We start from the raw sequence: 14,536 nt of genomic DNA on the forward strand, positions 1-14,536 counted from the left end.
AGTATAATCATTGGTCATACTTGGAAAGAGTGTCCTTGTCATAGAACATATGTTATTGCTGTCTTTCAACTTGAACTAAGAAAAGAAATTTAAAAAATATTGTTCATATGCAAGTAAAAATCGCAAGGATGAATTTTAAAAGTCAGGCACGCACCAAAACCGGGAGATATGTGAGTACGCCTGTCTGGCTAGCGCATGCTGAGCGGATTTTAAAAGCCGCCCACTTTCATGTGTATCTCCTGGAATGAGCAAAAATAAAAGGTTGCAAAAAAACAGGGGTGTGATCTGGGTGGAACATGGGCATTGCGGGACTTTAACATAAAATATGCGCGTAAGTATTTTCTGCCACATAACTTTACTACCGCTATAGATGGCATGGAAGTAATTAAATAAAAAAAATCTAGGCTAGTCAGCAGGGCTTTAAAGGCTGGTGCTAACAGGGTAAAAGGGAAGCTATTTAACTAGGGGGGTTAGGAAGTCCTATCCCTTATTTGGGCGAACTGGGAACGAACTGGGGAAACTGGTAATTGCATTGGTGCACGTGTTGACTAAAATCGTCCACTTACGCGGTAGAGGCAGCATTACACATGCGTTCACACATCCATATGAAATTGTGCGCACATGTGCACGCATACAGCCTATTTTATACCATGTGCGCATGATATAAAATGGCCACGTTCTTTGGTGCGAGCTGGCATGTGTGTGTACATGTGTGCACCAGTATCAAAGTTACCGTCCCTGTGTTGACTTTAGTGCCAGACAAAAACTTAAGCACCTCTCTGAAAAGGCTCCTGGCCTAGGAAGATGAAATTCATAGAGGACTTATTGGTACGATGGAAAATGCTGTGTACAAACCGTGCAGGTTAGCTGCAGGTTAGCAATGATATAATGCTGCAACATTTCGAGAGCATTCTCTCTGTCTCTCTGCTTCAGGGATCAGAAAATATTCAAAGATTATCCTTCATCGTACATACTCCATAACTGGGCAGTGTTTCAGATCGAGCACTGATACATATCAACTTATCTGAAAGGCCGAGCGAGCGAAACCGCTCTGACACTCAGCTGGCTTGTATATATAATGAAGGACAATCTTTGATTATTTTCTGATCCCTGAAGCAGAGACGCAGAGAGAACGTTCTTGAAACGTTGCAGCGTCGGATCATCGCTAACCTGCAACCAACATCAACCTGCACGGTTTAGACACAGCATGTTCCTTCGTACCAATAAGTCCTCTATGAATTTCATCTTCCTTCACAAAGATTTTTTTTTTTTTAGAAAAGGGCTTAAGTTTATTTTCCAGCACTAAAGTCAACGCTAAGATTTTTACTTGCATATTAACAATTTTTAAAAAATTCCTTTTCTTGTCACAAGTTGAAAGACAGCAACGGCATATGTTCTATGACAAGGACACTCTTCAATTATGACAGATGATTATACTCATTTTGCTTACACTGGACATGAGTCATTCAAGAGATTCATTCAATCTAGTGCCGTACTTATGGCAGTCATGTAATCTTACCCAAATATATTGTATTTGTTCCTTCTTCAGTCGAACGCCCTGTGTGCAGCATTCTGAGTAAAGGTTTTCTTTGCTGGTTTTATAACCTTCAGCAGATGCTGTCATGCACTTACATCCATTACGGTTACTGAGTCCCACTTCACATGCTAGTGTGTTTTTTTTTCTTTAATCCAGCTATTTTTCCAATCAGAGCTAGCCAGATAATTAGCGCTGAATTTCAGGCCATGCCCCCAGAATGACTTCTCTCCCCCTGTCCTGGCTTCTTTTTTATCTGGTTAATTTCTAGCCAATGTAATGACTTACCCATTTAAAATATACCCATTCAGTGGGGGCAGGTTATTTAAAATTCAGGGATTCTCCAGCTAAGTCCCAAACCTAACTGGATAAAGCCTTTTGAACATTGAGCTCTATGCCTATAATTGCTACCAGTCTCCCTTAGTCTTGAGATGTAAAAGCTGTCCCCACCACAATCCATGACAAGTCCTCCATTTACCTATGGCATTCATGCCACACCCAGGAATGGCGGCCAGCTTTGGGTCGGAAGTCAGCTCTGCCATTGTTGTGGATCTGGGAGGAGAAACGGAGGAGGCGACGGTGCCCGTAAGGCCAGTTGGCATGGCGGGCTGAACTGGAAAGACAGTTTTCCTCAGCGGCACAGTACAGCATGTGCAGGGGCCTATCTTCTATGTATGCTGACTCCTGAACCAGTGAGGCATGCAAGAGCAGGTCAGAAGCAGCTGGGAAAAGAGAGAGAGAGAGAAAAAAAAAACACTAAATAAAGGATTCTGACAGGAGTTGATATTCAGATCACATTTTGATCATCAACAGGAGATAAGGGTAGGAGTATTACATAGGCTTGGTGGCATCACTGCACTCAAGGATCTACAGGGAGAAAATCTCTCTGTCTGAGTTGGCTCATGGATCTATTGTTTTCCTCTTATTGGCTGATATATACATTCATGACCATTAATGAGTTCAGCCTCAGAAGAATATTAGACTAACACTCTCAGCATCAATTCATTTGCACCAAACATCTTTTGGAAAGTAACTGCTTCTAGCAACTACTTATTTGGGCTGGATTAGACTTAGATGCCTTGAAGTGTGAAAAGCTCTATAAGGCTGAACCTGTACTCTGTCGGCATTAGTGGTCAAAGGGTTTTTTGTTGTGTCTTGTTTGTTTTTTTTTACTCTGAGGTCCATATTCAGCTGCTGAGAAGCTGGTAAAGTTAGCCAGTTAAACTTATCCAGCTAAGTTAGGGGGTCATTTTCTATCACTTATTGCATGCGATAGCTTGCCGGGGGAGGAGTTGGGGTGGTGAGGAGGCGGACCCTGCAATGTCTTCACTGGCGGCGATAAGGTAAACACAGTTATCATCGCCAGTAGCGCGCCCAATAGCACCACCTTTCACGGTGGTGCTATTGGATGCGAAAGCCGGTAGCGATAACACCGCGGTGGTGCAATGGCTGCTGGATTTCGAAGGCCCGCCCCCCGTTTTCACTGGATTCACCATTCTGCATTAGAATGGTGAATCCAGGCCTTAGCTGGAATATTCAGCGGTGCAGGCGAACTGCTGAATATATTCGGCTACCTTAAAGTTATAAGTTTATCCAGCTCACTCTAGTAGTGCTCTTCAGCTATCTTAAAGTTAGCCAACTACATTAGCAGATAACACTTAAAATCCGGTGTTATCCAGCTAATTTAGGACTAGGTTGATTAAGGCTTTTCTCCTATTTTGTGTCTATGAGAGAAACTGTTAGTGAATCAAACAGGATAATGCTGTTCCATCTAGGAGCACCTCTGACATAGCTAGATAGGTCTTTAGCTGGCCCAAAAAAGTATCCAGCGGTACATAGTAGCACATGTATGTACCATCACACATGGTTCACAGGTAGGCATGTAATTTCTTAACATCAGAGTGCAAGGCACTGGCAGAGATTACATTCCTAATCTCAGAACAAGATGATCCCCAGCAAAGAAGCAGATGAGTTCTTATTCTGAGAGAGGATAACTCTCAGGCAAGCAACTCTCAGAGCTGACAATGGGAGGAAAGCATGACGACTCTTACTCTCTGAGCAGATGACGCCGGCCGAAAAGCGGGAGCCCGTTTTCTTGCAGTTCACATTGTTGCCGTGGTGCTGACAATGCTGGATGGACATCTCACTTCCTGTGCACTTCACCCCACTCATGATCATTCCCGTCACATTGCTGACATCCCAGTACCACGTTTCCTTGGAAACACAAGCAGGAGGTGATAGCTTACAAGGTCAAATCACAAAAAACATCCAAATGATGCAATATATTTTAGCATTAACCTTAGTTATCTGACCTGTTTTTTTTTCATGGCTAGTGCCTGGGGTGCACTGTAGTTTAGTATTTTCCCTGCTAGACCTAGGAGCGTTTTAGTAGATTTTCTTGATGTTTTGTCCTTGTGGTGTTTATATTGAGGTCAATATTCTGATTCATCCGGTTAAGTAAGTTTGCCGAATAAGAGTTATCAGGATAACTTAGCTGGGATATTCAGAAGCTGTGTTGCTGAATATACCCAGATGGGGGTCCATATTCACAACTAAACATTTAAATGGAAAACTTGGAGTAAGATGTATAACCTGGAGTTAGATGGATAACTTGCCATTTAGATGGATAACAAGTGAATTATCCATCTAAATAGCTCTGAATAATGACCTCTTTGTGTTTATTCCATGCTGTCTTTGATTAACATACTGTCCTTGTTTCCACTAGCTCCACGGGGAGACTGCACCATATATCCACTACCCTCTCTGTAAAGAAATATTTCCTTAGATTATTCCTGCGCCTGCTCCCTTTTACCCTCATCTCATGACCCTCTAGTTCTAGAGCCTCCTTTCCTTCTAAAGAAATATCTCTATCATTACTCCCCTTTCCCTCCTTTCACTCTAGGGTATGCATGTTTAAATCTTTAAGTCTAACCTCCATAACTTTAGAATGAAGACCGCTGATCATTTTAATAGCCACCCTATGGACCAACTAGTTTATAACCTTTTGAAATGCTATCGCCATAATTGTACTAAGTATTTTAAATATAGTCTCACCAGGCAAGGACATATACAGGGGCAATATCACCTCCTTATTTCTGCTGACCATTCCCCTTCCTATGCAGTCAAGCATCTTTCTGGCTTTGACCATCACTTTATCTACCCGTTCGTTTGGCTGCCTTAAGATCATCAAACATGATCACCCCAGATCCCATTCTTCTTTCATGCTTAGAATAATTTCACCCTCTATACTGTACCTCTCCCTTGGGTTTTTGCAGCCTAAATGCATTACTCTACAATTTTTAACATTAAACCTTAGCTGCCAAATCCTAGACCATTCCTCAAGCTTTGCTAGATTTCCCCTTATGTTATCCATAGCTTCCTGGCTGTCTACCCTGTTTCAGACTTTGGAGTCATTCACATAAAGACAAACCTTTCCTAATAATCCTTCTACAATGTCACTCACAAAAATGTTGAAAAAAATTGCTCTCAGGACTGATCCCTGAGGCACACCACTAGTACTGCCCCCCTCCTCAGAGTAAATTCCATTTACCTTTGTCTCTTCCCAATCAATCAGTTCTTGAGCCAGTCAGTCACTTTAGGGTCTTTACCAAGGGCGATCAATTTATTTATGCCACCTATGCAGAACCTTGTCAAAAGCCTTACTGAAAGCCAAGAACACTACATTTATCACTCTCCCTGATCCAAATCTCTGGGCACTCGGTGAATCACCTTCTGGAATTCCCTGATCAGTCCTTACTTCCTCACAATGCCACAACAAAGCTCTCACCACCTTAAATAACAGTCTATTAGCATTATCAGTGGATAAAACTTTTTAGAAAAAACTTATATTTTTCCCCAATCATTTGCTATCTTCCTCCAACTAATACAATCACAGGGAAGCCAAGTTTTTTTCTAGAGGTGTTCCAAGAACCATATCTCTTGTCTCATAATCCAAAGTTTATCAATAAGCCATATAACGGATTATTTATATTTTGGAAATCACTTCAGTGGGGCCATCTCATCTAAAACTAATCCATTGTAAACATTGCATTGTTCCACTAATACATCCAGCCCAGCTTCATCACCCAACTAAACATTCATTTAAAAGATCAGAATCTATCTTACCTCTACCCCAAAAACCCGGTTTCCACAAATTATCTGCCAATTTTCTTAATCTCTCACTAAACCTAAATTTAACAACTATGAGGTCCATATTCAAAAGTATTTAGCTGGGTAATTCAGAGATTATTCGTCTAAATGAAGATTTGCATGCTTATCTGGCTAAATTCTAGTTAGCTAATAAGTTAGCCACCCAAGAAGGTAATTTCTCAAATCACATTATAGCCTTATTGCAAGCGATAAATAATGCATTGTGAGATACATATGCAAATTTTAAAAATGTAGTCAAATGGGAGGAGTTTATTAAAACGAGGGGCGCTTGCACAACATGGGATTTAATGCCGGAAATAACTACACCTTTTTTCCTGATGCCTGAAACGGGATTTGTGATAAATATGGCAAATCATGTTTCGAGCACAGAGAGAGAGAGGTACACCTATTAGGCAACTTTTTATGCCACTTTAAGAGGGGCCATTCTGAACTCAGAGTGAGGTTTTAGTGGTGGCCTAGGTTTTGGGGGGCAGTTTTACATGCACAGTAGACATCAGTGAAGATTTTATGTGATTTGGAGTAATGAAAGGCATAAAAAGAAGAGATTTGTACAATGAACTCTTGACCTCATGTCGCTGACGTTAATATGTGCACATTTAGTAAAATATGCAAAATTCTACCATGCAACATACGCATGTATATAACCGCACAATGCATTGAAGCCCCGTATATCAGTGGATTGAATGTGTACACTTTACCCAACTATTTTAAATATATATGTACGTATATTTCATGTGTGGAAGAAAACCAGGATTTACTTGCGTAACTGCTAATCTACATGCATGAGTTGGCCAATTTTAAAACAGTTGTGCATTGGAGAAATTAAGCAGTTTTACCAATTAGTCCACCAATTCACTCAGTCTTCTCCAGGTCATGAAGACCCTCCTGGTTCTTTAGCCTGAACTCCCTTCAGTTCACCCAGACTTCTCACCCAGTCAGTACCACAAAATAAACATGTTTAATATCACTTAAGCCAGATAATTAGCAAGTATAAAATGACGTAAGCTGGAAAATGTGCATAACTGTCTTTTAAAATAGCAACTTATGCATGGAACTGTTGACTCCGCCTGGGAAAGCCCCTTTATTACAATAATGTCTGTGACATCAAAATTGTCAGGGGATAAACAAAAAAGACAGTCTTCTGTAAATTCAAACAGGTTTTGCTGGGTTTTTACCCCTTTACTCTTAGAATAATATTTTGTTAATTTTAGAGGATAATTTTCAAAGTCATTTTCATATTGATAGACTTTTACAAAATTGCCCCTCCGATATGTGTGTAGGACCTGTATTAGAGTATTTTTGTCTGCGTGTGAAGAGGCTTTCTTGTAGGTGGGTTTGGGGAGGGGTTTCCACTTATATGCTTACTTTTGAATTTTCGAAAGTACAGGCATAATTTTCCCCTGAAAAGATCTATGCACAAATTAACAGGGGTAAATGCATGCGGCTGGTTTTGGAGGGATAATTTTCAAAGGGAAAGTATGTTCATGCTTTTCCTTTGAATACTGGTGGAAATTCAGTAGGTAAAAAGTACCTTCAGATTTTACATCGATGAGGACAGTAACAAATTAACCCCTTAGCAAATAAGTAAATTTGCTTAGCAAATAAGTAGCAAATAAGTAAATAAACTTATTTGCTACTTATTTGCTTACCTTAGCAAATAAGTAAATAAACCCCTTAGCAAATAAATAAATTTTTTAAGAGAATGTTTACAAATTTATCATGAGGTATTCTACCTGCACCTTCGCATACCCCAATGTATATCTTAATCTCTCGTCCCCCTCTTATTTTTCCTCCTCCAAGTTATACATCCTTGTTATAATGTAACTTTACTCTCCTTCAAATTGTATTTACTGTTTGGTTGGTTATAGTTCCTAATTGTTTGATGTAAACCGAGCTGATTTGATTTGTATCAAGAAATTCGGTATAGAAAAGCCTTTAATAAATAAATAAAATAAATAAGACATACAATACAGAATATGTTGTTCAGTTCTAACAGAAAGTTTATGAAACCAAAGAATTCAAATAACGAGACTACCACCCTATTCAATAACAAGACTATACTTAGGCCTTTTGACATAAATCCCCTCTCCCCCTTCCCCTGGCATTTTGCTTGTTCTGCCTTTTCTCTACTAGCTTGGTCCGTCTCGTCACCTACCGTCACAGCATGCAGAGAGTAGCCCAGGCCTAGCTGGCGGCACACAACCATCGCCTCTTTGGTCGTCCAACCATCACTGCAGACTGTTCCCCATTTATTGCCTCGCTTAACCTCCACACGACCCTCATATGTAGTTCGTCCTCCTACTATCCGGATCTGTGAAAAAGGCCTGGGTGATGTCAGCATGCATGTTCCTACCTTGTCTCGGTTAATTCCGCTTGCTCAAACCTTTTCATTTATTTTTACCCAATGAAGTTAGGCTATTGCTTTCATCTCAGATACTGACCACGGCTGAGAGTGGCCAGATTATGATTTCACCCAGCTCACCAGCAGTAATGAATAAATCAGTTTATCAGGAAACTGTAGCATGGTGCCTATCACTAACCTATGCCAACCAATGCATTAAACAGATTTTATTTAAAACGGTTTTTATTATTTTGTCAAAAAAGGCAATTTCCAAACACGAGAGAGAAACGTGACACTTCGTCTCCCTCCCCGCTAATGTTACAATTGGGGACCTATCTGGCTTCCATGCATGTTGCGTGGGAGCTTGGACTGCTCTAATTTCTAGACTCCAAGGGGCATTTGGGGGGGGGGGAAGGGGAGGATGGGGGGTTGGGTGTCTATGGGTCTTGCAGATAGTTGGGGCATTAAACAGATTTTTAACTAGTCATGTACCATTGTAATAAGGACCCCCAGGGCCCATGTATTGTCCTGTAATGACATGCCTCAGCTGTGTGGAACCAAGAATTGAATGTCTTCAGCTACTCAAGAATTATAAATATAGAACAACGGTGCACATCCTAAAGTTTTTCATTGCTACTATATAATGGATTTGTGCTCATTTATTTATTAAGAATGCTTTTTTTATTTCATTTTCAAAAGCCTGAGTCCAATGTGCAACTATTAAGCTTTTGTGATGCCATCCCCGTGTAAATGCGGTAAGTGTTTGGTTGCCCAATTATAAAATCACATTTGTATAATTAGAATTTCAGTATGTGATTCAGAGCTGGTCAGTTCTCCGATTTAAACAGCTTATACTGAGGTGACCCAGAAGGTTCCCAGGCGCTCATGGATTCAGTCGTGCCAAAGTTTATATGGACCTGCAGGCACTGTCTTACAGCAATAAAAAAAAAAGGTTTGATGAGTAAAACCAATTGCTCGTTTGTTAGGGTCTCTGGAGGGTCCTGTTCCCTCTCCAGCAGGAATACCTACTTGCAGGCCGTGACTGGCGAATCCCAGGCCCAGCTGGCGACACACTACCATGGCCTCCTTGGTGCCCCAACCTTCTCCACAGATCAGCCCCCATGTCTGGGTGCCATTGCTTTTACTTCCCACCTGTACTTCCACCCGGCCCTCAGAGCGGGTTCTCCCTCCACTCAGGCGAATCTGCGTGTTAGTGAAGAGAAGGTTAAAGGCTGCTATTAGCTTCTCAGCTAAAGGGGGGTTTGCTAATCATGCATTCATGAGCATCAGATATGGATGTTGAACAGGGCTTGACATGAAGAGGTGAAGGACTAGAATGATTAGAATCAATATGGATGGCTAACACCATGCAAGCAGTAAGACTTTATTTCAGATTTAGTCAGAATAAGGTGTTTGTTTGAATGAAGCAAATCATAATTAATTTTGGCATTATCTTAGTCAGTCATATTTGGTATAAATATCTCTCTAGGCAATTCTGTTGCTGTCAGTTAATAATCTGTTGTCTTGGGCTTTGAATCACTCTGGATATATAATTATAATGCAGATGGTGGGGGTAGCCCAGGACCCAGATGGGATTTCCTTATTGGTCAACAGAGAAAGTTTTATCTTTTGTTTATCTGTAGTAAGAATACCAATGCTTGCCCTCTTATTGAGGGGGTCCATTTTCTTCAATAATAAGGGACTTTTTATTTTTATTTTTTTTAAAAGAGTACTGTTGCTTTTTTTTTTCAGGCTACTGAAGGAACTCAGGGGCCTATTTACTAAAGCATGCTTTTTATACCATGGGCTTTACCAAACTGAGTACCGCAGTTCAGTGAATCCCATAGTAGTTTTTCACACGTTTCCACGACTAGGTAGTTTGCATATTTCCAGCTGTGGCAACATGCTATGGTAGTGCCCTCATCCCAGGCCCACCCACGTTATAAAGGGGCCACATGGAATGTTTAAGAAATCCCTGAGGGTCTAGTGGTACCCCACTCTCTCAACCCACTTCCTGCACCTCAGACTGTAGAAAGAATAAAAAGAAGTCTGAAGCCCCCTTAGATCCCAACCCCCATTTAAGAAGTTCTGCTCCTACATAAAATGCCCCCTGGATCCTCCCAAAGTTTGCTTGAAATCCTGGTGGTCTAGTAGGGACAGGAACGACCCACACTTGTTCTTGCCCTGCAGGTGCCATTTTTCAAAAGAGTTGGTGGAGAGAGGAGTTAGGAGAGAGGAGCATATATAGATTGTCGTTTTGTTCTTTCCTCTATGTTTACCTTCCCCATTGTCTGGTATATTTTCCTGTGTTTGCAAAAAGTGTGCAAGTGTTTGTTGTGTCAGTCTTGTTTGCCTATCTGTCCTTTCTAATTTAGAGGATGGAAGGGTAGGGTGTGTGTGTGTGTGATTGGAGTGAGGATGGCAAATGACAGGGACGTGAGAGGCAGGCAGGTGAGGATAGGGAACAAAGAAGTAAGGAGGGTTAGGTGAGGAGGGAGGAATGAAGAGGAGGACCAGAGCACTATGAGGGACAGAGGTGGTGGTAGTGAGGAGCAGCAGAGGAGCAGAGTAAGGGAGGTAGGAAGAGGTAGTGGGAGGAGGGAGGTGGAAGGGAGAAGGCAGGAGAGAGATGGGAGGAGAAAGGCAGGTGGGATCTAGTCAGCCAAAACAGAGGGAGGGCCAGCAGACAGAGGAGGTGCAGGTGGATGCGGAGGAAGGGCTGGGAGCTGGGAGTGGGAATGAAAGTCGGGAGGGACCTGATCCCTCAGGAGTGACAACTGAGACTGGAGGCAGCCAATCAAAGGGCAGGCAGTGGCTGCATGCCCGCAAGTTCTCGCAGGAGGAGAATGACCTTCTGATTGAAGGCATGCTGGAAAATTTCTCTGTTCTCTTCGGGAGGCTGGCAACCAAGACCTCCAAAGCTACAAAGATCTTGATCTGGCAGAGGATAAGTGAGAGGATCAGCAGCCAAGTGTGGCCGAGCCACAGCAGTGACCAAGTGATGCAACACTATCAAGATCTGAAGGTGTGTCTGAAGGAGAAGGTGATGAGCAGGCCACTGACGAAGGAGCACTGGGCTCTATTCTCCCTGGCCACCATGTAGGAGAGTTTAATCCAGGAGGTATTTGAAGGCCTGCCACACACTCTTGATATTGCAACAGAGATGGCAGGTATACATTGGACAATGCTATTGGGTGATGACAGGGATCTGTATTGTCACGTATTTCATAAACTTTTGCCTCTGTATCGCTCCATGGAGTGACCTCATCTTGAGTATTGTGCATAGTTCTGTTCACCACATCTCAAAAAAGTTATAGCAGAATTAGAAAAGGTACAGAGAAGGGTGACCAAAATGATAAAGGGAATGGAAAAATTCCCTTATGAAGAAAGACTAAACAGGTCAGAGAAGAGACAGCTGAGGGGAGATATGATTGAGGTCTATAAAATAGAGTGGAATGGTAAACATTAATCAGTCGTTTACTCTTTCGAAAAGTTAAAAGACCAGGGGACACACAATGAAGTTACTAGCTAATAATTTAAAACTAATAAGAGAAAATATTTTTTTTTACTCAACACATAATTAAGCTCTGGAATTCATTGCTAGAGGATGTGGTGAAAGCAATTACTGTAGCTGTGTTTAAAAGAGATTTGGACAAGTTTCTGGGGGAAAAGACCATTAACCATTATTAAGACAGAGTTGCAGAAATCAACTGCTTATTCTTGGGATAAGCAACTTGGAATCTCTCTACCCCTTAGGATCCTGCCAGGTACTTGTGACCTGGCTTGGCCACTTGGAAACAGGATAGTGGGCTTGATGAACCTTTGGTCTAATCCAGTATGTCAATTTCTTATGTTCTTAAGACATAAGTAATTTAGAGGGTATAAAGCTTATGAAATATGTATACCTCTCAAGGGTTAATGCTGTAAATGACATGCTCAACTGTTTATTTTCACTGGCCCTAGTACCAAGGACCCAGCAACCAGGGGACAGCCATCATTAGCGAAGAATCAAGAGCCAGCTATCACCACCCAAGAGACAGAAACACAGGCTGGCCCAGGAGAAGAACATGAGCTAGAGCAGGAGGAGGAGGAAATAGAAACAATGGACATAGCCAATGTGTCCTTCACTCAAATGCTGCTCCTGAGTTCCCCACTGTGGCATATGGATAGTTCCCCCCCACCCTGTGGTAGGACTCATCCCTCTGACAGGGTAGGATAAGGCCTACATGGATGCAGTCAATGACCCTCAGAACATGAGGAAACTGAGCCATGGCAAAGAAATCCCTGTTTATGGCCTGCGGTTCCTGCTTCTGAGTGGAGAAGCTGATGTATGCACAAACTCTGCTGCTGCATGCAGCTCACAGCACGTGATGCAATCTCCTGGAAAACGTGTGGGGTGGAAGAAGCTAATGCTATGAAACAGAGGGAGCTCAGCCGTTTCACAAGGCCTGGTATGGCACGGGATCCCTCTGTGACCAGGTCGAGGTATATGTTCAACTCCCCCACAGAAAGCCATAATGGCCTCGGTGCTCAAGCTGTATCTCATGGTCAGCTCTTCCTCTGGAAGATCCAGTAATGTAGTGTTGGGATGAAAGATATGCTTCTGGCGGGTCCTGCATTGCCCCCTAGTCTCTGCTGCCACAGCTGCGTCTGTTGCTGGTCTGCCTCCAATGCTGGGTCTGGCGTAGGTGGCAGCTGTTTTACTTCCCTCTTGGTGCCGCAGTTAGCAACAGAAACCATCCAGAGTGCCAAAACCACTGTATACTGGCCTAGCAAAACTGTGGCTCTAAGAGAAGCCTGGCTTGGTTGGAAAGATTTATTAATATTGGTTCAGAGATAGATGTGTCTGGAGGAGAAAAAAAATGAAATTGGCCAACTTCACAGAATATTTTGTTCAAAAAACAAATAGCTACAACTTAAAAGGTGTAGATATTTTTTCCTTGTTTTTGCAATATTAGCTGAAAAACATGCGTTATTTTAATGTGAGAAACTGAAGGGCCCTAATTTGCATGAAATTTGCCTATTTGCATGCATATTTGTGATAAATACAAAATAATGCACAATATTTACTGCCATTGTGTAGTAACATCAGTTACTGTGCAGCATAAGCCTAATACCACGCGCTGACATCCTAACGCACTGTTGTAAACGATCCCCTAAGTTTGTTCCTGGGGCAATGGAGGGAGAAGCGACTTGCCCGAGGTCACAAGGATCAGTAGTGGGATTTGAAGCCTGGCTTCAGCTTGCTGCTCTAACATGAGACCCCCAGGAATTTTTTGAACACTCCAGCAGTGGGATTTTCTGGGACCACGTGGCCCCTTTAAATTCTGACCCCTGGTGCATCAGAATGCAAGCCCTCAGGGGAAATTTACGTACGCCTCTTGCAATATAGCTTCGTTTTTGGGAATAGCGCAGCGCAGAAAGAGTTTTTGCACACCACATGACTAATGTGCAGACCCACATTGCTCCGGGTTTGAGGGCCAGGAAGCAATGAGCAGAGCTTGCAAGTTCCACATGTTTCAGGTCAAGTTCACATCTTTCAGGTCAAAGCACCGTTTAAGCTGTTAACTCGTACGTTCTATGGTAACACTACTTATTTATTACCGGCCTTTCTTCCTTCCAGCTTGTTGTAAGCTTCCAAGTTCTCTCTCCCTGTTGATTGTAACTTTGACTTATTCCTTCCATTGTTATCTGTCATTTTACTTGAATTGCTACTCCAGTTATTCCCTTGTTATATTGTAAACCGATCCGATATGGTTATTTACTATGAAGGTCGGTATAAAAAACTGTTAAATAAATAAATAAATAAATGTTATTTCCATTTTCGCTGCGCTTATACTAGTGTTTAAGGTGCATTAATGCATTAGCCAAGCTTAGTAGATAAGCCCCTCAGTCTTTTGCCGCACATTACACACCTCATAACATTTCTGAGATGTGTAATAATTCCTATTGCTGACTGCTGAAATTCTGAAATAGTCACTTGCCAAGACGAAGGTAGCTATACCGGTACGGGTGTCCACCATGATGCTCAGTGACCCTTTTAGGTGGAGGGAAGGAGGAGGCAAGCATTGATAAGACTGAGCCTTAAGAAGCAGTGTCCTCATGGTTTAGGGAATTTAAATGAGGTCCACAAACTGTGTCCACATCACCTGCTCAGTCTGAGAGAAGTCCTGGTGAAAACCCAACCTGAGAGCCATCAGAACTCTGGTGACATGAATTCTCTCACTACATCTCTAGCGCCCAGAGAAGTGACCACAAGCATTTCTTCCACCCTAAGCTGATTCTCTGGGCTAAGCGTCTCAGCGACTGGTTTTTCTCTCAGGGTTTCCACCGAGTCAAAGAAAGCAGAAGGAAAGAAAAGGAAGATGTTAAGGGGCAAAGGTAAAAAAAGAGGAGAACGAAGTTAGCAGAGGGGAGGAGAGGGGAGTGAGGAGTTGTAAGGGTAGCAGCTGCTGGAAAAGGAGAGGAGAGGGTGAGGGGCAGGGATAGTA

General features: G+C 42.3%; 1 protein-coding gene across 3 annotated transcripts in view; it reads right to left on the minus strand.

Annotated features, from left to right (window-relative positions):
• Positions 1 to 14,536, minus strand: part of LOXL3 (lysyl oxidase like 3) — a 180,102-nt gene that overhangs the window by 23,263 nt on the left and 142,303 nt on the right. For 2 of the 3 annotated variants that reach the window (XM_029595924.1, XM_029595906.1), the window contains 3 exons: positions 9,075 to 9,248; positions 3,586 to 3,748; positions 2,013 to 2,256 (listed from right to left, as the gene is read on the minus strand). In XM_029595924.1, coding sequence (XP_029451784.1) covers positions 2,013 to 2,256; positions 3,586 to 3,748; positions 9,075 to 9,248 — 581 coding nt within the window. Of the gene's footprint in view, positions 1 to 2,012; positions 2,257 to 3,585; positions 3,749 to 7,859; positions 8,016 to 9,074; positions 9,249 to 14,536 lie in introns of all 3 variants that reach the window. The other variant, XM_029595915.1, reaches the window with a different exon arrangement.

This window comes from Rhinatrema bivittatum, chromosome 1 (genome assembly GCF_901001135.1).
Source record: "Rhinatrema bivittatum chromosome 1, aRhiBiv1.1, whole genome shotgun sequence".
Lineage (NCBI taxonomy): Eukaryota > Metazoa > Chordata > Amphibia > Gymnophiona > Rhinatrematidae > Rhinatrema > Rhinatrema bivittatum.